Source organism: Octopus sinensis, unplaced genomic scaffold (assembly GCF_006345805.1).
Source record: "Octopus sinensis unplaced genomic scaffold, ASM634580v1 Contig18750, whole genome shotgun sequence".
In the NCBI taxonomy this organism is placed as follows: Eukaryota; Metazoa; Mollusca; class Cephalopoda; order Octopoda; family Octopodidae; genus Octopus; species Octopus sinensis.
In genome coordinates this window covers 295689-320881 of record NW_021835997.1, presented here as the reverse complement: position 1 = coordinate 320881, position 25193 = coordinate 295689, and the positions used below count along the sequence as shown (strand labels likewise).

At 36.3% G+C, this 25193-nt stretch overlaps 1 protein-coding gene, 1 long non-coding RNA gene and 1 pseudogene across 2 annotated transcripts; 2 read left to right on the top strand and 1 right to left on the bottom strand.

Annotated features, from left to right (window-relative positions):
* Nucleotides 1-6507: 6507 nt before the first annotated feature.
* On the bottom strand, nucleotides 6508-10295 carry LOC115231707. Its single transcript, XM_029801668.1, has 3 exons — nucleotides 7166-10295; nucleotides 6848-7048; nucleotides 6508-6692 (listed from the first exon to the last, which is right to left on the bottom strand). Exons 1-3 carry the CDS (start codon nucleotides 10293-10295, stop codon nucleotides 6508-6510), a joined length of 3516 nt encoding a protein of 1171 aa, XP_029657528.1.
* Nucleotides 10296-21079: 10784 nt separating this feature from the next.
* LOC115231705 lies at nucleotides 21080-23155 on the top strand (annotated as a pseudogene).
* Nucleotides 23156-23933: 778 nt separating this feature from the next.
* LOC118761947 lies at nucleotides 23934-24643 on the top strand. Its single transcript, XR_004997749.1, has 3 exons — nucleotides 23934-24064; nucleotides 24095-24521; nucleotides 24555-24643. It is a non-coding gene; the product is annotated as an uncharacterized LOC118761947 (long non-coding RNA).
* The last annotated feature ends 550 nt before the right edge of the window (nucleotides 24644-25193 follow it).

Genomic DNA, 25193 nt, shown 5'->3' with positions numbered 1-25193 from the left:
TTTTATTCTAAACTTATCTATTTTTTCAAATATTTTAAAATTAACTTGGAAATCCCATATTGAATTTGGAAAATCCCACTTTGAACTTGGAAATCCCATATTGAATTTGGAAATTCCCATATTGAACTTGGAAAGGTATAGAACATGACGAGAGAATAGTTAGTTAGCTACCCCGGCTTCTCTAGCATGTAGGAAGCCGGCTGTAATTAGGTAGCAGGAAGCAGAGATTGGGCGCTCCCAGAGATCCCGAATACAAATAGGTGGTGACAGGTGAGACGGTCCAGGACAGGAAAAAAGGTCTTCAGGGGTGACGGAGCGGTGTGTTTCAACAATGAGTGAATAGTGCCCGGAGCGAAGTTGTGCAAGCTGGACACGGAGGTACCTGTCGAGTGATTGCTCTGAAGGATGGACCGGTGGCAGAGGAGAATCAAGAAATTTGTTATTTTAAAGCATCCTGATATCACGAGATGAGATGTAATCATGAATTAGTTTTTTTCACAGTTTACCCATTGTTCGTTAAGAGTATTTTTGAGAGACGACTGCATTGATCGGCCAGAGTAGTGATAATATGTCTTTTGTTTTCTGGAATAGAGATTTTTTGGCATGTATGAGATAGATCTTGTATTTCGTGGAAAAATTGGAGTCCTCTCATCCTCATCACCAGGTGGTCTTCAACCGGAAGGATACAAGATTCCCAATGAAGATGATCGATGAAAGTGGGGGCTATGCAGCCAGTTATTATGCAAGGGCCCGAGTTTTTGATTAATAGGAGTTTTTGGAGATTTGATAGAGACAGGTTCCATGACCATGAGATTGGACCTAGACGAGGCGGGGTCGCAAGGGTCCTTGCTGGGCTTCAAAATTGAAGTGATTTTTTCCAGACCATAGGTATTAAACCACAGTTTAGCGATGTTTTAAAAATATCAGTCAGTGCATTCAATCAATTTTGGCAAGATTTTTCGGATGGTATATGCAAAGACCATCGGGCCCAACGTGAGTATTCTTAGCGTTTTTAAAGAGTTAACTAATTTCAGAAATTGATATTTTTATTTCTGGAGAAAGTAAGTTTTTATCAAGCTTGAGTTTTCAGCAACGGTATCTTTATCTATCATCATGTAACTGATTTTCGTATAGTGGTTCATGAGAGTATTTGCCTGTTCTCTGACCGATTTCGTTTGCCCTTTTTGGTTGGGGCCAGAGGCGTGATGTGTCGGCTGTTTGTGATGAAAACTTTCCTTTTAGAGCTTTCCAGAGCTTAGTGCTGTGGTCGAAAGTGGAAATAAATTCTGATCATTTATTTCTCTTAAGCTTTACGATCATCTGATTGATTTTCTCATCGAGGATTGACAATTCGTGCACGTTTGTGCGATTGTTCCTTTTCATTGAACGTCTTTTTTCTACTATTTCTCTGTTGAAGCACGGTTTTGCATTTTTGTGAAATCCTTTCAGCACATATCTCTGATCAGCCGCTAATAGTGTTGATGTGAAGAATTGGATAGCGGATTCCAGTGAGTTATGTCCTCCTACAGAGAAGCCTTTGAAGGCAGCTTCAATATCTTGACAATGGGGGACCAATTTTCCGGTTTTAATTGATGATAGTTCTTCGAAAAATGTCCCAAGGTGATAAAAGGTTAATTGAAATAAAAATTGGATTGTGGCCTGATGGGAGATCATGAATCACTCACCAATTTATGCAAGAGGCGATTAATGGGGAGGAGAGGGGAAGATCCGTGGATGTATTAATGTCGTTAGATCGTAGATCACACCTTGTGTGTAAGTGTGGGTCGTTCAATATGACTAGATTTTTCAGTTACGACATTAGTTGTAGGTTTTGCTAGTCTTGACATTGATTTAAGAGCCAGGCTGGATTTTTTTTACATTTAGGTCCCCGACGATCAATATATTTTTGATAGACATGATAGCTTGAATTTTAGAGTTGGTTTACATAGAGAGCCTCGTCTCTTAAACAGTGCAATATCGGTACAATGTGTTAAGAGAAATGAATTCACTTCGAAGGATTTTCAAGAGATTCCATTTATGTTCAATTGGAGCAGTCTTAACTCTCATGAAGATCCTGAGTTCTTCTCTATGTCACCGCACAAGGAAAAAGAAGCATGGGAACTAGAGCTTTGTGCTCGCTCAATTGCAGCTAGAAGATCGATGTGGCAACGAACAGATCGGGAGATTGTTGAAGGTCTTTTAGTTGCTGTTAAAACAGGATCTAAACAACACCACGTGAAGGTTACCCACACCGTTGGTGAGAGAAAATGAATGTAATATCATTAAAATTTGCCTTATTCTCTGAAAAATATTTATGATTAATTTATCAAGTCTAAAAAATTATAAATACTTATTTATTTGTTTATCAAAATATGATATAAAGAAATGATTAATTTTAATTTGTTTTTTATAAATAAAATTGTCTGTATTTGTTAGTTAAGTAGATCGTGTGATAATAATATGGATCCGCCAAGTTATGAGGAAAATATTAAGATACAGTCAGCACCAAAATTGCAACAGTCGAATCAGATTATATACGTGGTTTAGAGGTCGATTACCTAATTTAAGGTCTCTCCAGATGCGCAAAGATATTCCTTAAGAAAATTCCGGAAGCAAAAAATATTATATTTTGTAATTTTCATTTTGGGGTTCATTTCAATGATGACAATTTACATCCTTCGATATAAAGGCTATGGCCCTTATTAACAATTTTTTCAAAAAAATGTTATTTATTTTTTTATACACATTTCTTTATGTAATCATGGCATATAAAAGTAAGCTATTAACTAGTCAGTTTCATCTTTGACTAGTAAACTCGACGCTATCTACATGGTGACATTCATTTCTCCCTTTAGGCATTCAGTCCCATTTATTTAGTTCATCGTGAAAGATTTCAAGTAAGCAAGTCTGTATCCTTACTCTTGACTTATCAACTGCAAAGGAACAATCGTGTCAAATATAATATAATGTATTCTACTATCTAGCTCAATGTTCCTTTTCTATGGAACAATTTTGTTTTTAAAAATACACAATTTTACTTCCTAGTCTGTTTTTAATTATCAATGACTGACTCATTCATATTTATTGATCTTCCTTACTCCATATACTTTTCATGAGTGCATCAAAGTTAGTGAAATCGGGACAATGTTCACTTTTTCGTAGTATATTAGTTCCACTTTCTCAGATTGGAAATCCCATTTTCTAAGTTTCTTGATCTCCACTTAAAACAGCTTCGGACAGATTTTATCTCAACTTGAATCTAAAATATTATATTTTTTAATCGAAGACGAATAAACTCGGTTGGTAATGCTGCAGAATTATATCAGTCTTAATTAGATTTAAATAAATCAAAGTTAATTATACTTGAGTCAATCAAGGATGTCTTATGAAGCTGAAAGATTCTTAAAAATGTACTGCTTCTATTATTTCGTTTGGAAGTTAAAAAATCCTCTGCACAAGGCCGACCATAACTAAACCGTATTATTCTCCCATTATTTATTTATTAGACCAGTAAAACTGAGTTAATTATAATCCCAGTGATCCCCGATGCACTTCGCAAGCGATGGAGATCCTTAGTATAGTAAAAACGAAAGTTCGCCTTCATTGTTTAAATTCCAGGACTGTAGAAGGAATTTATGTCTTTTACAATCTGTGCAAAAGATTCCTTATAGTTCTGTATTTGTTTTCGCCACATAAATTCTGAAAAAATAACTAACTAAAAAAACCTGCGAAATAAGATCCCAGATGATGTCTTACAGCTCCTCTTTGAGCTTTCCACACAGACTTCACGTAAAAACATAGCCCAATCGACATATGTATGTTCACCCCAATTGTATTCGTGATGAAGCCATTTGAAGGTATGCCTATCGTAACTCCATAAGTATATGTAGGCGATGACATCCTCAAATGGCAATCTACAATTCTCTAACCAGGTATCTAGAATTATTTGAGAGAAATTATACCTTTTTTAATAGAACATTGGACTCTACAACCAACTCTTGAGCATTTCCAATTGAGCTTCGGTCCCAAGACTAATTCCATCTGATGTCCCTTCGGACATATACGTGATTTTGAAAGGATATCCACATTTTGCAGAAAATGCACTGCATCCTCCTTACTTATTGGGAGCTGTCGGAATTTGATGTTGCATAAGTCCACAACAGAATTTTCCATGTGACCTATAGTGCCAGTTTATATCAATATTAGGTACATGCTCGCCATAATATTAAAAAAATTAGAAAATAAATTAGTAAAAAATTTAATAATATTTTAAATTATTGATAGAGCGACTTAAATAAAATATAATATATTCCACCTCAAAAATTATTATCGACGCCAACTGTCTTCCAGTCCGAGAGACGGGTTAGTGCCTCATCGAAATTTTTGTGGATGTCAGAAACACCACAAGACTCGGTCATCAAGAGAGCATAGGTCCCATTTGACAGTTCGTTCTCGACAAAGTACAGTACGCACTAAGAGGGGAGTCTTGCCATTGACCGCATTGCCCACATTATGAATGTGCCCAGCTCAGCCTTTCTTGCGGTTACCTTCGTTTCAATGTTTTCCTTTCACCTACTTTTTGACATAGGCTTCTGGATTATTCCTTCATAGGTTGTCTGTGGCGAGTAGAAATAGAGAAAAATCTTGTCCATTGTCTATGGAGCCTTACGCACGATCACGTAAGATATGACACGATTGATGCAACTCATAACGTAACTCCTAAGTTGTCACCGAGGTATCTTTCGGGTCACTCTGCGGTCCGCAAGGGGAACAACATGATTCGAGAGATATGCCTACTAAATATCTCCTTAACTTGCAAGAGTAGTGATAACTGCTACTCTGGTGCTCGTGTTGTTTAGAACACGAAGGGCATACTATCGGAGTGACCGCATCCGACAGTCTCACTAGCAAGCCAGAAGTAGGAGTCTCGTCAAATTTCTTCATTCAACGATAAGTTCTAGAGAAATCGTCGATTGAAGCACTGAAGCAGGGTAGGCTACCTATTCCTGGCCATTCTGGAAGCACTTCCCAACACTTGGGAAAGGACGTAATTTAACCCAGTCCTCATAGATCGTGCACTCAGTCCCTTCTGCAATGGCAAGAACGATGTTCCGTCCACCGGACTTCTGCCTCTCCGATGCGGTTGTCCATCCTGGTCTAGGAATGTTATAATAAATAATATTGTTATTATTCTGATTTCTAGGTGGAGTACACATCGACATCTTAGCCCGTTGCATTAAACATTTGGCATCGCGAAAGTTCATAAATAAAATTTTTACGTTTGAATCAAAAAATATTTTGTATAAAATCAGATTAAATACATTTACTCTTGAATTTTTCAGATCTTTAAAAACCAAAAGTATTTAAATGAGACAGTGATTTCCGTTATTTTATATGTAACTAATTTTGTAAAAAAAAGCTTAGTGTTCTGATATTTTTATCGCGAAATTTTATTATATTAGATCGGGAACAGAATGCTGACGGTGAACGAAAATCAGTGTCTCATTTAAATACTTTCGATTTTTATAATGTTCGGACTATTGACTATTATTAAATCTCACGTTTATTTTTTTAAATAAAACTATTACATTAAACATAGTACATCTTTGTTTTAGAATCTTAATTTCAAAAAAAGATTTAATGGAAAAGAGATAGGAGGATTTTTAAGCACAGCGAATTGCAACGCAATTTCCTGACACAATTGCCAAAGAAGACGGTGAAACAGCCAGATCGACTCTTTAGAGTCTTAGGTTCTTTTTGAGATGATAGATCCGCAAAAAAAAGTCACAGGATTTTGCTTCGAGGATACAGTTTTTTTAACGGAATTTGTTTATTACGAAAAAAAGAATTCGGTCAAGTGTTCGAAAGCTTCATGGACGGGAAGCCGACGCGATCGAGAAAGAATTAGAGCGTACTATCGCAAGGGATATCCGCTCGAACAACAAAAGTCTTCACTTGATGTCAAAAAGAAGTTGGTGTCAAAAAGAAGTCTTCACTAACGGCCCGATATTTTACGATTTCCGATTTCTCGGCAAATTCGGAGGCAATTTGGGAAATGCAGACAGAGTGAACTAAATTATATTTTCCAAATAAGTTCACAAAAGTAATATCCCAGACGAGAAAATTGCTTTTTGAAAAGAAAGAAGCGTCATTCGGTTCCTGAAATCTATTAGAACCACAGGCTTTAGAATAGAACAGAGGCTGCTGAGTCAAGGGTTCTCTTGAAAATATTGCTTAACACTCTCTTTTGTTTTATAAGATCGCTTGTGTATACAAAAATATTCAAGTATGTTTTGTTCAATTATTAATTTGTTTTTTTATCTATTAATTTCCAGGTAGAAATTAAGTCGTTATTTGTTTAGTAATCGTATGTATAATATTCCCAAAGTCAATAATGCATTTTTACTACATTTTAATAACAAAAAATAAATTAAAAATTAGAATAAGTTCCCTTTGTGTTCTGCTTTTGAAATTACAGAAATGAACTCTGTAAATTATTAAAGAAATTTAACCTTCGTAGTCAATAAATCCATCTTCATCTTCGTCCGCCTCATTCATTATTTGTTTTACTTTGTCTTCTGTCAGATTGTTATTCAACATAAGCATTGCGTCTTTCAGTTCTTGGGAACTAATCTTTCCGTCTCCATTTTCGTCAAATAGTCTGAAAATATTTCTATTTTCATCGTCAAAATCTTTCACAAGTTATTTCTTTGACAAGAAAATTTAATTCGTTTTTAAACCAATAATAACTTAATAGTTAATCAGAAACTAAACAGATCTCACTCCAGCTCGCTGATATCCACTCTCCTTCTCTTGGAAGAAGAGTCTACTTCCAGCTGCCTCTTACTCCCCACTACCACATCTGATTCAACCATTGCATCTTCTTTAGCATTCATTGGGTCGTCTTCATTTTTGCATGCCATCTCCACATACCGGTTGGAAGCAGAAGCGTATTCTTCACCAGATACCTTCATTCCGTGCTTGTGTTCGATCATCATACTCTCGAGCGTTCTTTTCAGTACAACGGATTGGATGTATGTCCTCGTTCCTGCTTCAATAGATAATTTCTTCATATAATTTTTGAAGCATTTCGAGACAACTCCATCCCATGTCATAACCACAGGAATTATTTTTACTTGACAGCTATACAGAAGCGAAAGCTCACTTGCCAATAGGTCATACTTGTGACACTTTTCAACCTCCACTTGCTTGAGGCGATCCTGTGAAGTAATACCCACTTCAATTAGATTTATTTCGTTTCTGACTTTGTCGTGGACAAAGATATCTGGCTTGTTATATTCTACTTTTGTTTCGGTGAGGATTGTAGAATCAACCCTGATTTCAACTTTTCCCGTCGACAGTGTTGACTGAACAGAATGTCCCTTCAATCGTCTTGCTTTTTTGAGTCCATACATTCGGCACAAGTTAAGGTGAATACACTTCACAACTTCGTTGTGTCTCCGGAGATAATCACTGTTGAGCATTTTACCACACTGAGTAGCCATGTGGTCAACAGTTTTCTTGCTTTTCTTACAATGATTGCATAATGAGTCAGCGGATGCAAAGAACAAGTTTCGATCTTGCAAAAGACAATACAATGCTTCGCTTCGTGGCCCATTATTTCCATAAGATAGCCATTCTGAGGATGCAGGTAAATCAACATTAGGTTCATCCACACATTTGAAAAGCACAGAATGTAGTGCTTTAGAACTAATTTTCTTTTGTAAATATTGTATCTGACTGGACTTTAGAGACTCTATAGTAATACTCTTCTTATCAATAATTGCATATTTGGAGGATAGAAATCCTGCGATCATAGCCAAATGCCATTTATTCATTTTAATTACACGCAGAATCCCCGCCCTCCGTAAGCATATAGTTGACATATTTTCCAGACTCGTAAGGAACTGAAAGAGCATTAGTTCACTTTTGAAAGTAACTGATGAAAGCCCTCTTCCAAGAGCCTTCCGGTTTAAATACAGTCTCTCTTTATTTGCAGGTTTGAGATGTAATCTGAGCGACGTAAGCAATTGCCGTATTTGTCTGTCAATATCATCAAATTCAGAAGGTTCAATATTGATTAGCCCAATATAATAATTATATAGTGACAATGCATATTCATTTATAGCACGAAACAGATTCACAGAGTTGAGTTTTGTTTTCGATAGCATAGTTATCCTCTTCTTAACATTCTCAAAGATAGAGTCCATAACTCTATTCTTAAGAACATTGCTTCCACCATCTTCAAGTACACCCAAATACCGATATCCATTGATTCCATCAATAGTCTTACAACATGATAATGATTCCAAATTAGACGCTGATTTTTCTGAATTCATCTCCAAACCAACAATTTTAAAAAATCCGTTAACAGCTTCCATCATTTTGAGTAAAGTGTCTTGTTTGAGAGCAAATATTTTTAGATCGTCAATAAATAGCAAATGATTAGTAGAATATGTTAACATATTGGGATCTTCCTGGTTAATTTCAAGTTTTGGAAACACGGAATTAAGGATCCTGCTTAGAGGATCTAATACCATAACAAATAGTAAAGGAGACAATGAGTCTCCCTGTAAAATTCCTCGGTTTAACTTCACTGATCCAATTCTTCTACCTTCCATATGCAGCTTTACTGCCCACTTCTTAACTACGCTCTTCACAAAGTTTACGATCCAAAGCGGGATTCCAGAACAATCCAAAACGTGAAACAAAAAATCATGATCAACTGAGTCATATGCTTTCTTCACATCGACCCAAGCAGAATAAAGGCCATTCCCGTACTCCTTGTTCAAACATTGGTTAATGAGAGCTTGCTCCTTGGCGCCTTGACAATACTTCCTCGTTCCAAGTTGGTTGTCTGAAATTAGGCCAAATGCCTCGACAAAATCAGCCAGTTTTACATTAACACATTTGGTGACAAGTTTATACAATGTCGGCATACACGTTATAGGACGTAAGTCCTTCGGGGTCTCACAATCATCTTTTTTATGAATCAAATATGTTATTCCAGTGTAAAACCAACTTTCAGGCATGTATTCTCCATTAATTATTCGGGTTATCTCGTGACACAGAAATCCATGTAATGACTCCATCTTCTTAATGAAAAAGTTATATATCCCATCACATCCACATGCCTTCCAGTCAGGAAGATAGTTAATAACATTTCCAAAAAACTCTTCCGTAAACTCTGGAAGCATATGTTCAGCACAAGTAGTTCGTTTTCCAACAACGTCATAAGATTGAGGCCTCTCATTTCTCTCGCTCCAGACTTTTTGCCAAAAAGAGACACATTCTTCATCATCAAATCCATACAGCGTCACTTCCTCTTTCTTTGTTAAGTCTCGATAGAATCTTTTTCGATTTAATTCAAAGCACTGATTATCCTTACGAAATTGCTTCCTTGAATTATGAACTTCTATTTTCTTATTGTTAATCCTAATCAGGTCTTGCAATAATATCTGAATCCTCGACAGCTCACCTTTCTTAGTTTTCTTATACCCATAGCGACAGAGAACATCCATTACCTTTTGCTTTTCAGATGGAGGTAGTGTTTGATTGGAATGGGCATTAACAATTTCCAATTCTGCAGATAATTTTGAAATTTTCTTTTCAATATTTTCTACCCATGTGCTCTGTGCTTTGTCTCTCATGGTTAGAGATAAATACGCACATTGAGCAGCATATAGAATATCAGAAATGCTATTGATATCATTAGGATGATTATCTTTCGTAATATAATATATCGCCGAATTCAATCCTGTCAATATATCAGTTTTCAAATATTTATTTTGAATTTTTGGAGTTGGTTTACGTGAATCCCTTGGAATCGATTCAATATTCTTAATTTGTATATTCAACTCTTCTAGACACTTTCTAAAAGTGGAAATTTCTGAGCTCTCAAGAAATTGCTTCTGATGGCAATTGCTTCCATAATTATTATCCACTCTCATTAGTTTAACCATTCCTTTGAGCTGACTGAGACTTGCACTCTTCGAGAATTTTGAATTAAACTTCTCACGGATAAGGTTCCATCCACCTCTTGGTATCCTCCCAATTCTTTGCTTCGTGGCATAAACAATCTGAGACACCCACTCAGCTTCAGAAACACAAATAGCATCATCGATAATGGCCGAAAGGGAATGCAAGTTAGTTGGGATAGTAGGATTCCCAGCAATTGGATTGTCATGAATACTAGTCCTTGTGCTGTTATCCAGCCCCAGAGACGACACTCCTGCACTTGTTATGTTATTTTTATCCTTTTTCGCAGGAAGGCCCCTAGGATTCGATTTCCTCATATCATTAGGAACGGACATGCACAACACCACAACAACTTTTCTTTGACATAAAAGTCAAGAATTCTGGGAATTCAATTGTATTACTTTCTAATTCATTAATGCTGCACAAAAACTGTTTTCGTCATATTCTTTGATAAATTCTTCAAGTTCATGTTCTTTAAAACTTAGATTAATAAGAATGCACAGCGCTTTGGAATTCTTGGAGAGTTATTTTTCCATTTTATCAGAATCAAAAAAATTGAAAACTTGATAGAATTCTAAAATTTTTAAAATTTTTCAACCTTCTACCTCCTCTTCGGTTAAATTTTCGATATATTATTGAGTAAACACCTTTTTTAGTTTTAAAAAATCTTTTACAATAAATCCAATAAATTAAACAGACATAATCTTTAACGATGAAACTTTAGCTGTTTTCAAACATTACTATTTTTTTGATTTAAAACTCTAATCAAATTAAAAAAATCTTTTCAATAAGTCAATAAAAAACAAAAAATCAGGAATAATATAAAACCAAGTTGTAAAATCAATTTCTAAACTAAAAAGAAAGAAAGATCAATTTCGAATATCGAAGAAGGCCAAGCAACATCAAACTCTTTAAGGACAACAGGACTCAATTCTCCAAAAAACCCAACGACCTGTCCATTGCAAACCACGTCGGCACAACGTCCAGGCAAAAAAAACTTGCCATGACCATCAACCCCGATTGGTTTAAGTTCATATGTACCCCCAGGAATCGAAACATGACGTAATCCTAACGAGTTCAACAAATCATCCAGGGATCCATGAATCCACTCGAAGGCATAGGAACGCTTACAGTGGAGTGCACAGACATGAGCATAATTCCTAGCCCCCACACCTAATTAGTCAGACTAACAACACTACCCGTCGAGGCATCCTTAAGAACAATGTCCCCAACTTCAAATATGCTGATTGTAAGAGGCGACTGTCTGTTCGAGCGAATGCACTTTAGAAGACCAGGAAACAGGAAATTACGAATGACCTTCAATATTCCAATAAGTAAACTTGAAAATCCGCAGTTTTGGGGTTCAGAATTTTGACGCAAGAGTTCAAAGGCTAACCAACATTCATCTTGATGTCCTCAATGGAGCACTACAATTAAGTGGACTGAGTACAAAAGTTGGAGACGTCTGTGTACCCAGTAATTGCCATCTACAGTCGAACTGCCTCGCATAGACTGTTTATTGGGGACTAAATATAAACGAAGAATGGACATACTGGTCGGCCCACGGACAAGGTTGGAGGAAATCTGCTTGGAATGTTGTTATAGCCAAAGGCAATGGCCAAATCCTCAGCAATGTCGTGCCAGTGAATGATATCTGGTTAAATAGAGAATTACCATGACGTGTGGGAAGAATGACTACTTTTAGGGACCTTCCATCCTCTTCCAGAGTACTTTTCAAGCCCATTCGGCCAAATAAATCTGAATCGACTTGGGAGACTCATCAATATTCAAAGGCTTATTCATTCTGTTACAATCAACTATTTCCTCTCCATAAGAAATACTCTGAAAGTCTCAAAACACCACAAAAAGGGAATTATATCCACTCTGCCAAAATACTCCACTCTCACTGACTCCCCACAGTCATAAACCTCCCGAAGACAGTACTGACTGAGAGTAGTGACGATCGTGTCCATTGCAATGACAGCCCGACGGTAGTCCGTTGCAGTCATTTCAATAAAAATATTTTTAGTTTGAGTTGTTACTTTGGAATATTCTCCTACCAATTTACAACTCAAAATGGACCATTAATGATTGGAGGAACTGAGAGAACTACTCCATTGCTGTCGTATATCACTGGATACCTCTCAGCGTCGCGAATTAGTGAAAGATAAGTCTTGAGATGAGTGTCCTTTTATGAACTTTGTCATAAAACTTGACAGAATTCCATCATTTCTAATCCGTTCATTTCCCTTGACTGATTCAACGGGACAAATCGTATTTCCGACGGTGGAGTAGTCGTATACAAGAAGGGAGGACTTAGTTTATCAAAATCGTGGGTCCCCATCGAAAATAGTGACCGATTTCTGGAAAATTTCAAACATAAAATCACCTTCCGATATTTTGGTGAAGTTTTGTTTGAAGATCAATCAGATGAGTATACACACTGGGAACAGTGAGATCAATGTCTGTAAGAAGGGGACAAATGATGTACGGACGGATAGATTTGTCTGAGTTGTCGACTTCCACGGAAACCGTGGGGATGTCGTTTTTGAAATATTTTGGTATTTTTCCACATCCGCGAAATAAATTTAACATCAAACAGAGGGATTCTGGAGCCGGCTGTTTTGCAACTTGATTTAATTCGCGTGGAGAAAACCCTAAACAACTGTAATAGCCAGGACAAACTCCACAGGTAAGCTAGAAACCGCAGAAGTTGGATAATTATGGTTAAAAAATCATATCGTGTGTGGCACGTGTGGGAATGTACCTCTTTCTGTTCATGTCCATACGGGATGTGCTATAATAATAAATTGCCTGAAATATAACTTTATTAGATAAAAAATTAATAGAAAAAATATGATAATGGATCTAAGTGGTGTTTTTAAGACGTTGAAATTTGTTCGTGTCTTAAGACAAGATAAAACATCAAACACAATATTTTGTCTATTCAAACACAATCAACACGACGCGATTGTAATCATGCAGCACTCAAATCTAAACGTCACCAAAATCAATCAAATTGTCGACTTTGAAGCAAACAAATTTTCAAATCAAATTTCTAACGACATCTATCATCGATGCCATTTGAAAACGTGTTCTGATTTCCTGGGAAAGAATTGTTTATATGCTTATTTCTAGAATTAAACACAACTCTAATTTGTCCAGCCACCCCTCTCCACATTGAGAAATACAGCGAGTTATCTTCTTTGGTCATGTTAAGAGAAACTGGCGAAGAATACATCAATGCAGTCCTCCCTTACCTAAAAACGTGCCAATTTAATACCACAGTACTTTGTCTACTTTATTTTTAGTGGATTCAAAACCTCTTGGCCAGTGATTGTGAGAAAGTGATTTTTCGAGATTCCGATCCTTCAACAGGCTTCGTGATGGTCCCGGATTTAAAGTGGAATCAAAATGCGCTGGATGAACTCTACACTCTAGCTATCTGCAATCGAGGCGACATTATGAGCATTCGAGATCTCCGACAAAGTCATATTCCCCTCCTCAGAAACATTTTGGAGAGCGGAATGGTTAGATTCTGTGATTAATCATACTTAGAGAGAAATTGAGCGAGAGTATGCTTTTCCGAGAGCTTCCTTGCGAGTGTTTGTTCATTACCAACCCACATTTTATCATTTTCATGTTCATTTTGTGAGTTTGAAAAGTGGACTGACTGGTTATGGCGTGGGGAAAGCACACTTATTGGAGGATATTATCGAAAATTTGAACTGGGATTCCGATTATTATGTAAAAAGGACAATTTCGTGTGTTCTACCTGGAGATAGTCCTTTGCTCTCCCAAATCAACCACTACAGAGATTCCAATAAATGAATTAGTTTTGTAAACTGGACTTTTTCCTTTCTTTGTTGACTTTCTTTGTCTTTGTAAATTTTTTGATTTCTGCAATATTCCTCTTTATTTTAACTGATATTCTCTTAATTCAAAATGTCATAAACATTAAAGTTCATATCATAAACAACCAAATGCAGAATTCCATCAAGCTCATAACATAAGGATACATTAACTTTCATTAGACCAGGTGCTGTAAAATTTTTCAGTCCTTTTATTTAATGATGGAAAGCTAAGTGCGATAAAATTGAATACGTAGTGAAAATAACATTAGTCTTTATCATACCATGCAGAACTTTCTTGGTAAGTCAATATTTTTTTAGATTTACATGTTTAAAACTCGAATTTTAAAACAATGTTCAAATCAACATCAAATTATTTATAATTTTTTTCCTATAATTCTTTTAAATTATATGATTTTGAGATAAAAATTTCTTGTGGTGTACGGATGGTTGGTTTACAAAATGGAATAACCATATCTATGGACGCATCTACTCAAAATAATAGTGAAAATTGTAATGGAAGAGTGGATTTAAATGTTCATGGTCGTCCTTATTCCTCCGGAAATTCACTCACTGGACCTCCCCAGCAGATATCGACAAGTCTGCTACCTCTGAAAGCTTTGTGTGACTCTGTCAACTCTTCGAATCCTGCTGAATGGATGACTCAGCTCTTCGGGCTCGTCAAAGATCGGTTTAAGCGGATGCCTAGAGGAGGATGGCCTTTGACTGTGGATTACTTCAATTTGAAGTTTGGGAAGAAGAAATCAATATCTGAACTAAAGAGGCTTATTGCTTCCAGCTTTATGGTCCTTTACTCAGTTGTTCAGAAATAAAACAAAAATTGGACCCGACACTCAAAAATATTACATCACAACTAGACTGGGGACCTAAAAAATTCCTCAAAAACTCAACAGCCCAGGACTATGGATGTAAATAATTCATAATGATATTTTTTAGTTGTTTTAACCCCGTTTGACGAATTTGAATATTGGGCCAACCTGAGTTGTGAAAATTGTGAAATCAAATCAAAAATCGCTCATAAATACAATTCAATTCTCTCTCCTTTAAGTCGAAAATTCGACGGACTTTAATGTTTTGGGATTTCCGAGTTGAATGAAGTTGTTGAAATTTGTTTTGATGTTCTCGACGGTTTATGGCGCCATTCAGATTATGAAAACTATCCAGAAAACAGAATGGAGCATATTATGCTTGTTTTAGGTAATTAAAGCATTTTTTAAATGTTTAAGACAGCACTTTTGCATGCCAAATACAAACTGTCCTCAGCAAGGAAAATATTTGGAAAGAAACTTTTATTAAATCAAAAAATTTATTAGAAATGGGGATAAAGGTCACTGATAGATTCGAAGAAATGTGTATATCTCTCACCGAACAATTCTGGCCTCAATACGTTCCCTATAAATGGAAGGGGGGACCCTTCAAGCCTAAAATGACGAATCAATTAGGCAAAAGAATTAAAGAAGTTAAATTGAAATATTTACATCTCAGATTACAAAAATCAGAACATGTTGTGAACAGCTTTCCAGATTTGTGGATAAAGAAAACAGGATGTTTACAAAAGAACAAATATTTAAGCCTTTTGACAGTTTTTTTAATAAATAAGCCCATTTTTACAACTCGATTGACCGTCAAATGATCCCCTGTCAGAAACCAATGATGATTTCCACGGCAAGAGCCTTCGAGGAAATTATCCGAAAAAAACAAAATGGTCGGAAATGTTTTTAAACCACCTTAAAACAGGAACCGACAAAATCACGTGGAAAAACTGTGAAGAATTGGAAAATTATGTTCAAAAACTCAAAGAAATCAGCGAAAAACTTTGCCGAGAAAATCGACGTCTAATGTCAAGCCACGAGCAACTCATAGACAAGGTTTGTTGTAGAAATAAAAAAACAGACAATAATGTTATTTGACGTTGATTTATTACGTAATCAACAACAGTGGAAGAGTGAAATGGTCACGTTTCGGCAAATATTCACATCCCTAGAATCCCAAGTCTTTATTAATAACACGAAATAGGGATATTTGCCGGAAGATATGCAGGGTTGGAGAAATCATTGGGATCACCAACTTTTCAAAGCTTTCGAATTCCAATATCAGATTGGAATGGAATTATTTAATGATATTTTCCCTCCATTCAAAATAGATTTAATTTTTAGGCATATTTTTAAGTCGATTAATGTTTAGACAAAATAAATTGCAATTCAAGCCTTCTCTTGGCTGAAGACTAAGCTATGGATCTGGACAGTCGTGAGTTCGATTCCGAAGGAGGCTAGTTTTCATGCTGGGATCAATTCTCGTTATCGTTCCCCTGCCCGTGAGGCAACGAGTACTTCTGGCACGACACAGTCGAAAAATGGGGATCTCTTACCTTTCTTCCGGTCTTAGCGTGGCGTTATGGGGTCCACCATGTCAGTTGGAACTTCCAATCGGATATGGAAACGCTCAGGAGGCACTTAATGCCTACCGAAAAAGGACTTCTAGATCTCTGGCCCTGGGACATCGTCGTCTCTGTCCGATCATTGTGAGCAGGATTGAACCTTTCAGAAGGATCTCCCTCGCTTGATTCGGGGGATCACGGGGGATTATAATTAACTGGCTTACCCTGGTCCTTTGGTCATTAAAAAGTGTTCAAAAAGTGTTCTTGAAGACTCGAGAATGAGCTTCATGAAGGAAGTCAGGAGATTCGTCACTATTCCAAGACAATTTAGAGGAGTCAGCGCGGGAAAACAAAATCGAATTTTTCCGACAATGATAAACTTAAACGTTGACAGAATTAAATCTGTTTATGGTAAAATTGAGAACATTTTTGAAAAATTGGAAGATATTCTCGTTAGTTTTAAAGTTATTTTTTTATTTTATATTTTTAGCCGTGGTTTGTTCTCAGTTCGGTTGAAATTGAGCCAAAAACGTAACGAAAATTGAAGAATTTAAGGAAAACTTTCGAGAAATGAAAGCAAAAGGAAGAGAAGCAGAAAGAATTCCAATGTAGAGTTTTCTATATTTACAAAAGTGAGATAAAAGTGGATTGTGTTTTGATAAACACAGTTTTGATAAAGGGAGCTATCGACGACTTGTTGGAAAAGTATTTTGAGGCATTGGTGGTCATATTGAGTGATTCGATTTAAGCCACGAACAAAAAATTGACTCAAAATATTTTCAAGGCGCAATCTTCGTTGGAAAAGACTCCTCAGTCAGTCGAAGAAGTTGTTGAATATTCCAACAAGAAGATTGAATGGACTCGTGAACTTAATTCTGTTTATTTACTAAATTATATTTAGTTAAAAATTGAAATTGATTCGGTTGAAAAAAAGAATAAATTGTTAAAAATTGTCGCGGGAAAAAGTGTTCAATCTGTTGGAATGGCTCGGAGAAATTTTGAAAAATTCGAATCAACGATAAATAACTATGACGTAATTTCAAAAAAACAGTCATAAAATTTTAAATTAAGCAACCTTAATTAACTTATATTTTCTTTTCAAATAAATATCTTATTCAAAGATTAAAGCAATTAAAGAACAAATTTCCAGTGATGTGATCGAAACACGGAAAAACGTTGATAAAATTAAATCGCGGTGGAATCATTTAGTTCAAAATGACGAAGATTTCGAGGATGATTTTGAAAAAATCAAAGAACAAACCAATCAAATTATTTCTCAAAAAATAATTTTGACATTTTTATAAAACAAGTCGAAATTTTACGGTGAATAAAATGTTTTATTTTAGACGGAATATCGAATACTTTGAGGCTGATTCATCTGAACTTGAAAACATTGAAAAAATACTCCAACAAATTTCTGAACCAAGAAAAATGGAATTTGTTTTTAGAATTTTTTTCAGAATTAAAAAAACTCGAATCTGAGGACTGGATTTCATTCAGGTTCTTTCCGCATTATCAACTGCAGATCAAACACGGAAGATTTTACTGACTTGATTAACCGATGGCAAACAAACTCAATCCAGGTCACCAAATTTGTTGAAGTAAAAAAATGAACACTTAATAAACAAATCTGTTCTCTTCGTTGGGAGTAGCGGAATTGGAAGGACATCCGCGGTTATGCTTACTGCATATATGCATGGAATAAAGATTATAACTCCAAAAATAGGGAAAATGTATGAAATAAGACAATTTAAAGACTATTTGAAAGCTGTTAGTAAATTCTAAAATATTTTCAGGCAATGCAATCTGCTGGTATTGAAGGAGAAAAAATAATATTTTTGTTGAAAGATCATCATTTGAAAAATCCATCTTACTACAAAATGATCAACAGTTTTTTGTCTTCTGGAGAAATCCCTGGCTTGTATAAAACCGGGGAACTTGAGTCGCTGATATCCGTTTTAAATGAGATGTGTTCTGAGACAAATTTTGACGGATATCGTTCTTATAATGAATGATAAGGCTGACAATTTTTCTACTGTTTGTCAAGAGAATCCAGCTTTCTTTAAACATTGCAACATTATTTGGCAGAATAACTGGAAAACTGAAACTATAAGACTGGTTCTTTCTTAAATCTATTTTTACAAGATTCCGGAATTTCTTTTATCAAAATTAAATAAATCGAATGATCTAGTTACTTCTAAAATGAATAAAGAAACTGTGGATGAACAGCTGGCGACTTATTTTTACGAAATTAATAAATCCTGTCAGGATATTTTGATTGACACATCTCCATTCAAATATATTTTGTTTATATCAACCTACCACAAGGTCATGAACGAGAAGAAAACGATTTTAGAATCCAGGGTTGCTCGAATAATGGTAGTTATAGCATATTCATTTTTAGAGCGGATTAAATAAATTAAACGAATCTAAATTGTTGGTTGACAATTTGAGGACTGTGGCAGCTGAAAAATCAATGTTGCTGCTAATAAAGCAACAAAAAGCAGACGAAGCTCTCCAGCAAATAACGCAAACTATGCAAGTATCATTTTGATTGATATAATATAGAGGAAACAACAAATCAGAGAGAAGAAATTGAAAAACTACAATAACTTATAATTGAAGAAACCGATAAAATTACAGAGAGAAAAAAACCAATTGACCAAAAGCTGTCAGCAGTTCAACATACGATTGAAGCTGCAAATGCTTCAATTCGCGGAATAACCACCGACTCTCTCACAGAAATAAAATCCATGAGAGTTCCCCCCGATATTGTCAGAGACATTCTGGAATGCGTATTGCGACTGATTGGGATCAAAGACGTCTCTTGGAATAGTATGAAGAAAGTTTTAGGTACGAGAGGAATCAAAGAAGATTTGATCTCGACGGATATTTCAAAAATCAGGTCAGAAAATTGGAAGAACGTTGAACTGAGTTTGATGTTACTGAACTCTAAATCATGTGAGTGTACGTAGCATTATCAAGTAAAATTAGAATTTTTCTTTTTTGAAAAATCATTTTTTATTCAATTCTAAAAGCTATTCTGAGAAATAACCATATGTCATCCATGCTTTTTATTTGATTTGTATTCCACTTGTAAATTATTATAAAATTTCCCCCTTTAAAGCAGCGTGGATTTTTTGAGTGCACTCGAGCAGCATGAGTGGGAAATGCTTATCAAATGGCGTATTTTGTGGAATATCATGTCCAATCACTCCTCCAAGAGGAAGTTGAGGACTGCCTTGAAGGAGAAGGGGCTCGTCAAGACGATCAAGGATTACTTGGAACAGGACGCCTACAGAGTAGTCCAGGACTTGCAAGTCAACGTTATTGACGACTACAGGCACATGATAATCGCATGGATGGCCGATTCTCTTGTTTTTTTTATTTTCGAATAAATTTATTAAAATCAAAAAATGGTGTTATATTCAGCATTTTCTCGACTCAGCATTTTCTTTGACCACATTGTCAATGTGGGAACAGGCCAGCAGTCTAGCCTTGGTTTACGTATGAGCAGGCCACTCAACATAACGGTTTATTAGACAGATTTTTGTCAGAGTCAACAGTTAATGATCTGTTCGACAAAAGTTTAAAAATAATCCAGTTTCGTCCAAATTAAAAACATTTTTTAACAATATTATTCTAATTTGGGGCTTTCTGTAAAATTTTCAATCATAGAGATTTCAACAAATTTATTTTCCCCACATAAAGCATGGAAAGCAATGCAATGTCGATTTTTAAATTTCTCAGCCCATCCATTTCATGCTAATCCTTGAATATTACAAACTTTTGTCATTTTTAGAAACATGGACATCAAAAGATACCTGTACCTGCTGCTTCATTCCCCTGGCTTTTGAGACCAGTGGGATAATTGGACCCAAAGCCCTCAAACTCCTCTCAGAGATTGGTTTAATCATCTCGAGGAGGAGTCACGACAGTCGTGAAACGAGCTGGCTTTTTCAGCGGATATCGTTCGCGATATTACGTGGAAATTGCCTGTCCATCCGCTCGGCGACTCATCTAAATTAGTTAACTACTCTATTTTACTTGTTATTATGCATTCTAAAAAAATCAAAAGATATTCATTGATTGTAAATAAAAATGATCGTTTTTTAACAAACCATTCAAAAAAATCTCTGTCGAATGGTTGAGACTTGGACAACTGTTCTTCGCCCGTCCCGCTTTTGCGTTGGGTCCAGAGTCCAACATCGGGAAAAGCTGAGAAAGATTTTGAGAATTGTTGAAATCACCTAATTAATTACCCTAATTAACTGTTGGTGATTCTTGAGTTAAATAAAAAAATGATTATGTTACGGGCAAAGTCATTAATCTGGGCAATTATGTTAATTATTATTATTTAAGCCAAACAAAATCACCGTCTTAACCATTAACTAACACGTTCAGGTGATTCCGACACTTCTCAACAGTCGAGCCATCTTTTCACGATGTTCCGACCGTGACCCCACACACTTTCTGTATGTACGGTGAATGGTTTGAGGTCCATTTCCACGATCCCCCCCCCCCATTTGCCTCTACGAGAGACTCCAGTGTTCTATGGACAATTTCCCTATCGGTATGGTCCTTCAGTAGGTTGATAGATCTTTCTTGAATTTTTTCGATTTTTAGCCGGTTCGTTGCCCCAAGCAGCACATGCATAGCCTATTGTTGGCTCGAATTCTCGGGCATTAATGTCAATTTAATCGGGCAAACTCATTATTTATGCTTTAAATTTTAAATAATCAATTCTAATTAAAAGTTACATTTTTAAATCTACACAATCTACACATTCTAATATGACGATAAACTGAAGCAAAAGGAGGAACTGAAACAAAAAGCTGAGCGAGTGGAAACGATGCTTAGTAGAGCGGAAAAACTTGTCAATGGCTTGGCAAATGAAAGAGAGCGGTGGCAAGTGACAGTCATGGTGTATTTTGCAATCAATAACTAAAGGGAACTGGACGAAAAAATAAAAAATCTTCCAGGTGATTGCGTCATTTCGAAGACTTTCCTTACATATGCGGGACCTTTTTTGTCTCAATACAGAAACAAGATGATTTTTGACGAGTGGATTCCAATAGTAATAGCAATAAAAATATTTTGTAGTTAAAAGAAAATAATATTTGCTGCTCGGACAAATTTAGTTTTATTGATTTTATGACAAATCCGAGTCTTGTCAAAAAATGGAGTTCACAAAACCTGCCGAGTGGAGATTTCTCAGTGGAAAATGCCATTCGATAACAAAAGGAACTAGATGGTCAATTATCATCGATCCGCAATCACAGGCAAATAATTGGATCAAGACAATGGAGGAATCAAATGTCAGAATCATCAAATTATTTAGAATCTAGTCGTCGTTGATTTTCATTCAAAGGACTATATCAATAAAATTGAAAATTATGTTATTTATGGGCATCACGTACTTTTGGAAAACGTGTAGGTTTGAAGACACAACTACTCGCAATAGTCGTCAGAAAAAAACGACCTGAGTTAGAAGAACAAAAGAACGCCATTGTCCAAAACATAGCCAATGGAAAAAAGAAACATCAATAACTTGAAGATAAAATTTTGATGCTGCCCAAATAATATAAAAATAGGCTCCTAAATGAAACTCAAGGGTCTTTGTTGGATGATGAAAACCTTGTGGAGACCCTTAATAGTTCAAAATCTATTGCATCAGAAGTGACTAACCAACTCAACGTTGTCCACCAGACCGAGGAAAAAATCGATGCAATCAGAGAGGTAAAGTTCTAGCTCTATACTTAAATAAAGTTATCTACCGTGCGCCCAAAGAGCTTCAATTTTATTTTTTATTCTGAATCAAATGGGCGGGGTAGATCACATGTATCAATATTCGCTGGAATCCTATATTTACCTTTTCAACTATTCTATAGAGAAAAGTTCCAGGTCCTCAAAGCTTGAGGAGCGAATTTCAAATCTGAACGAATACCACACTTATCTTATTTACAAGTTTGTCGCTGTACCATATTCAGAACAACGTGCCGCGGACTATTCGAGCGACATAAACTACTTTTTTCCTTCCAGATCTGTGTAAGAATAATGGAAGCAGCGGGGGAAAATTAATATGGATGAATATAACTTTTTCTTACGAGGCGGCGAAGTAAAAAATAGTTTATTCACCTTTACAGTCTATAGACCGTGAACAACAAATGGATAATCCATGTTCCCATTGGCTTCCGGAATCATCGTGGGATCACGCGACGGAATTAGACAAACTTACAAATTTCCACGGAATTATGTCCTCATTCGAACAATATGGGAAATACTGACATCTCTGGTATCAGAGCTCGGAACCAGAGAATCATCAACTTCCTGGTACTAAGGTATTTTATGCTGATTATACGGTCAATCCGTCCCGACCGCGTCCCAATATGTGTGGCGTCGTTCGTAACGAATAATCTTGGATCGAAGTACGTCGAGCCTCCTCCTCTTAACATGCAAGATGTGTTCATCGATTCTCACCCACAAACTCCTTTAATCTTCATACTGTCTCCCGGAGTTGTTAGTCGTGTTTGAATGAGTCCCTAAACTAGGACCCGACTCAGGCACTCTTACAGATCGCCATAAAATACAACATGGCAAAAAATTTCACGCCCTTTCTCTAGGACAAGGACAGTCATTCATTGCCAACAGAATGATAAAAGAAGGAATTAAAGAAGTTAGGTAGATTCTATAATTAAAGGGGCACTGGATATTCCTGGCTAATTGCCACTTATCACTTAGTTGGATGCCAGAACTCGACAAGATTGTGAATGAATTACAGAACACTGAAATACATCCTAAATTCCGGTTTTGGTTGAGTAGTGCATCTCATTCGTGCTTCCCTATTTCAATTCTACACTACGGGATTAAAATGACCACTGAGTCTCCAAAAGTTTTATTGTTAAATCTCTCAACTAAAGGGTCTTAAAGCTAACCTGAAGCGGTTATAGAATCTTGTTCGTGAGTCACAAATAAACCGTCGCTCCAAGCCAGAGAAATACCGAATATTGTTGTTTTCGCTCTGTTTCTTCCACGCAGTAATTACGGAACGTAAAAAATTCCTAAAAATTGGTTGGAATGTTCCATACCAATTTAATGATGCGGATTTTGAGGTATATGATTGATACTTATGAAAGGTTCCAATGAAATACTAATTGTTCACCTTGAAGAATATTCTACCACACCTTGGGAAGCTCTTAGACATTTGATCGCTGGAATAACTTATGGTGGTCACGTCACAGACGATTCAGACAGAACCTTGCTAAATACGTACATAAATGAGTATTTCAACGACAACATTCTGACTCAAACGAACTATAAGTTGTCTTCTTTGCCGACATACTACGTACCAAAAGACGGACCTCTTAAATCATATCACGAATATATCAACACTCTACCAAATAACGAACACTCAGAAGTGTTTGGACTACATCTAAATAGCGAAATTCAGTCAGAAATAACTGCTGCAAACCATTAATTCTCCACTCTCCTACTGACAGAGTCTAAACAATCAGGAGACCATGACGACACGGGAGAGAGCAGAGTCCTTGAAAATATCAACTCTATCAAAAAACAAATTCAAAATAATATTGATATTGAGGCTGCTCTGAGAATCCGTAAAAACGACAACTTTATCATTGGTTTTGTGCTAGTTCAGCAGGTGAGGATCTTGGTTAATTTTATTAAGGTCATCGGCTATAATAAATTGCTGGATGTTATTAGAACAACGGCACATAAAGTAGAAGAAGGCATTCTTGGTCTCATGTCAATGTCAACGGAATTGGAAGAGATTTTCCAGTCAATCTATCATGGAAGGGTCCCGAAATTGTGGGGAAAGGTAACCAAGTTTTTTATTTGATAATCACAGCTTTATCCGTCGAAAAAACCGCTCGCTTCCTGGATTCGAGATCTTAATGCTCGTGTTCATCACTTTAATACTTGGACAGTCACTTCAAGGACTCCTACAATATTTTTGATCTCGGCATTTATTCACCCTATCAGTTTTTTGACCGCTGTCCAGCAATCAAGTGCCCATACGCTCAATGTAAATCATTTTCTTGATTATTAGGTTCCTTTCGACAATTTGATCTCTGAATTCAACGTCCTTATCATCAGCGACAATAATGTAACATGATCTCCATCAGAAGGAGTGTTGATCAAGGGGATCCACTTGCAAGGAGCAGGTTGGGACATTAAAAACGCAAGTCTGGTGGAACCAGAGCCAATGAAGCTAATTTATAATATGCCTTCTGTACATTTGAAGCACTTGGAAGCAAAGAAGAAAAATTTAAAAGGTTATATTCGTGTTTCTTGACTAGTAATAACAGGAATATACCAATGTCCTGTCTATATGACGTCCGATCTTGCTGAAATGCGGGTGTTTGTAATGGACGTTAAAATTGGAGATAAAGCAGCCGATCATTGGATTAAAAGGGGAGCAGCAATGATTCTTAATCTTGATGATTAAATAGCACAATTTCCTAAATAAATTGTTAGTTTAGTAATTTGTGTAAATATATTTTTAAACAAGTTTTGAGTATATTTTATTCTAAACTTATCTATTTTTTCAAATATTTTAAAATTAACTTGGAAATCCCATATTGAATTTGGAAAATCCCACTTTGAACTTGGAAATCCCATATTGAATTTGGAAATTCCCATATTGAACTTGGAAAGGTATAGAACATGACGAGAGAATAGTTAGTTAGCTACCCCGGCTTCTCTAGCATGTAGGAAGCCGGCTGTAATTAGGTAGCAGGAAGCAGAGATTGGGCGCTCCCAGAGATCCCAAATACAAATAGGTGGTGACAGGTGAGACGGTCCAGGACAGGAAAAAAGGTCTTCAGGGGTGACGGAGCGGTGTGTTTCAACAATGAGGTGAATAGTGCCCGGAGCGAAGTTGTGCAAGCTGGACACGGAGGTACCTTTCGAGTGATTGCTCTGAAGGATGGACCGGTGGCAGAGGA

Bases quoted from the DNA above. Each gene is read 5' to 3' on its own strand.
- LOC115231707 (XM_029801668.1), bottom strand. From the start codon at position 10,295: ATGAGGAAATCGAATCCTAGGGGCCTTCCTGCGAAAAAGGATAAAAAT. The intron at 7,049-7,165 runs GTGAGCTTTCGC...CTATTGAAGCAG, and splicing joins CAAGTATGACCTATTGGCAA to GAACGAGGACATACATCCAA. The intron at 6,693-6,847 runs GTAAGAGGCAGC...AACTTGTGAAAG, and splicing joins ATCAGATGTGGTAGTGGGGA to ATTTTGACGATGAAAATAGA.